The 3079-nt window shown below is 43.1% G+C and overlaps 1 protein-coding gene across 1 annotated transcript in view; it reads right to left on the reverse strand.

The window, feature by feature from the left end:
• Positions 1 to 2994, reverse strand: part of LOC104621567 (TBC1 domain family member 12-like) — a 45786-nt gene extending 42792 nt beyond the window's left edge. Inside the window, exon 1 of the mRNA XM_010288088.1 lies at positions 2834 to 2994. Coding sequence (XP_010286390.1) covers positions 2834 to 2994 — 161 coding nt within the window. The remainder of the gene's footprint in view (positions 1 to 2833) is intronic.
• Between the last annotated feature and the right edge of the window lie 85 nt (positions 2995 to 3079).

Genomic DNA, 3079 nt, shown 5'->3' on the forward strand with positions numbered 1-3079 from the left:
AACAGCAATCCACTGGGGCTACCCAAAAGTGATCCAATAACCATTGCACTGGTAAGCTGCTATGTCAGACCACAAACCATAAGAACAGTGCCTATATATGACTGTATCATGAATTATACACAGGAATACGAAGCAGTGACAGGTTACTTTCAAGAAGCCACTCAATACTCTGACCATAACAGTAGCACAGTGGAGACAAGTGACCATAGTCATGCAATTTGCCTTGCCACGGCTCTGCTCCACATACCTCTGATTTACTTGAGGCATCCCACTTCACACGCTGAGAGAAACAAAGAGGTAGAACAAAAAGACAGCAAAAACGATTATTTTTCAGTTAAAAGTTGTTAGCATTGATTTGACAGGCTTAATAATTTGGCACAAATACAACTTAAGATCCCAGGGCCAAATATTACACCTAATACTTACCTGAAAAAAAAGCTTTAATCATTGATGTAAACTTTCGCGTGATCTTAAACAAAAATTATTACTGACAACCTACAGGGAACAGCCTGTCGCAGAGCTCAGGTAAGATGCTGCGTTGACAGCTGCTCGCCTTTTCCCCTACCTCACCTTATCAGTTTCTCCTCCGGTTCAGTGAAATGAAGACAGACTATTAATACAGATGATTTCAAAGACCTACAGAGCAGGCCAGCCTGGTAACTGAAGAGATGGGAACAAGCACCTGTAAACAGCAGCCTCCTAGCCCAGATCTGCCATGACCAAACAGTTTGTCTGACTGGGCAATTACAATGATGAAGTTTTCACACTGAAGGCAGCAGGACTTCCCCCTTGCCTTCTCTTGTTTTTTAAATAACAGCAAGAAAAGTCCACCTTTTAAAAGAACTTCCATAGAGTTACAACTATTAGAAAAAACAATGGGAGCTACCAAATTTTAGACAGGTTGTGAACTAGACAGAGAGTATCACAAGCATGAAACATCCTACACAAGATGCTCCAGACTGACGAACTACCTGTGCTTAGCACATACAGTAGCTTTTCTCGTACACTGTGGGAGCAGGTACACATTCTGACAACACACAAATGAGTTGTTCTCTCTTTGCAGGTGCTTTTGATAGAACGTGGCCACCTGGTACAACTTAAACTTTGGGGAGAAACGTTGATGGCTCTGTGCTCATTCAAAAATTCAAGCAACCATCTGCTGAGAAGCTTCACAAGGAGGTATAGTTGCTACCAACATTCAATCACAGGACAGTTTTTAACAATTTGAGTCCTCATCACTGGCAGCCAAGGTATTTATCTTTCCAAGAACTGCAGAACAATCCACTCATAATGGCAACTGTCAGTTTTGAATTAATCTGAGCAGTTTAAAAAAAGTGAGAAGTCTAAGCTCTTAAAGTATCAGAAATAGTTCAGAAGACAAGAACTACTCAAATGATGAAAAGCAAGTTTTATTACCACTTTTCCAAGCAATGGAGACTACAAACTCTAGTGTTGCTGTATCTAGAGACAAATCTATCAAGGAAGAGAAGTTTGTGGTTTTTTTAAAAAAAAAAAAAAAAAAAATCAGTAAAAGTGGTTTTTATTAGTAGATGTCTTTTTGGCTGCTTAGATGAAATCAGCTGTAACTAAAACACTTCTAAGAACATAGAGTCAGAGCTGAAGGTCAAGCTCTGAAGCCAATATTGCTCACCAGGCAAAATGTACAAGAGTCACAGACAGCTGGGCCAGTCAGGGGCTATGAAATTGGCTCTCTGGCGAATACTTTTTTTCACTGAGGTGTCAGCACTATAGCTTTTGCTGGGATAGAAACAATTAATTTTTTCCATGTAGCACCCAAGCTTTCACTGAAAACAGCAAACTGACAACTTGTACTGCACACAGAGTTCAGTCTTTTCTATCAGAAAAAGTCTCCAGAATTTCATTAAGCTATCGTTCTGGGGCAAAAAGCAACAAGTACGATTGTTCCTGGTCAAAGTGTTCAAGTAATGAGGCAAAGGGGAGGTAATACACTGCAGTCCATGTACCATGGGAGAAAAAAGAAAGGGTATGGGAGTGGAGAATACTAGTAGGAAATAGTGGGAATAGAGGGACATCTCTCAACCTATCCTTGAAACCAAGCGGAGGCATCAAACTTACCCTACAGTTGACACTATCCATATCTTCAGATAGGAATCCACCTCTCGGTTTCCTGAGGGTTGGCAGGAAGAGCCTATTTCTCAGTTTGGGATCCTGCCTCAAGACCAAACCTCTCCTCTTCTACATCAATTCTTCACTTAATAGATTTAATGTTATTCTTTCTTCTCAAAACATTGAGAGACCCACTGTACTATCACTATAGTGACTGTCACACAGTAACTAAAACCCAGGGGTTTTGGAGAATAAAAACTGTTAGAAAATTGGAAATTAAACTCCTCCCCTTTAAACATAAGTAATATAGAAAAAGAAATTTCAGCATCTCCTGTGCAGCACGTTAAAGAGTGAGTGATGCCACAGAATGCTCAGGCAATGAAGCTTGAGGTCCTAAAGTTTTTGGTTTTGTACTGGAAACTTAACAGAAGCCAAATAAAACTGTGCACAAACCCTAGTGCTTGAAACTTTCCACACCACACTTTGCAGTAAGTAAACCGTGTCTACACTATCAACAAGCTGCAAAAGCTTTATGAGCCTTTGCAACTTCCAAGACTATTCCCAGAATCACCCGAAAATATCTTCCAATACCAACAATTTCCACCTTATTCCCCAAGCAGTTTGATCAGTACCACTGTGTTCATTCAGACAGTAAAACGCTCTGGCCCACGAAGTGAATCCCAGTTTGAAACCCACGTAGTTTGCAGCAGCAGGGGTACCTCTAGTGCCTGACCCTCACACCCACCGCAAAGCCTCTCCTGCTGCACCAACATTCACTCGGTGGCAAAAGGGCCCGTCGGGGTTGGAGTCGCTCATTGCCTGGCCAGCAGTCTCGCCACTGCTGACGCCGACACGCGGTCCTTCGCACAACCCTACCACCCCCCCGTGAACCGGCCCGGCAGACATTCACCCGCGCCCCGCGGGGCAGCACCCCCGCCCCAGCTCAAGGCCGGGCTCTGCCGGGGGCGCCAACGCCGCCCGCTCCTTTACC

Source organism: Phaethon lepturus, unplaced genomic scaffold, assembly GCF_000687285.1.
Source record: "Phaethon lepturus isolate BGI_N335 unplaced genomic scaffold, ASM68728v1 scaffold9455, whole genome shotgun sequence".
Taxonomy (NCBI): Eukaryota; Metazoa; Chordata; class Aves; order Phaethontiformes; family Phaethontidae; genus Phaethon; species Phaethon lepturus.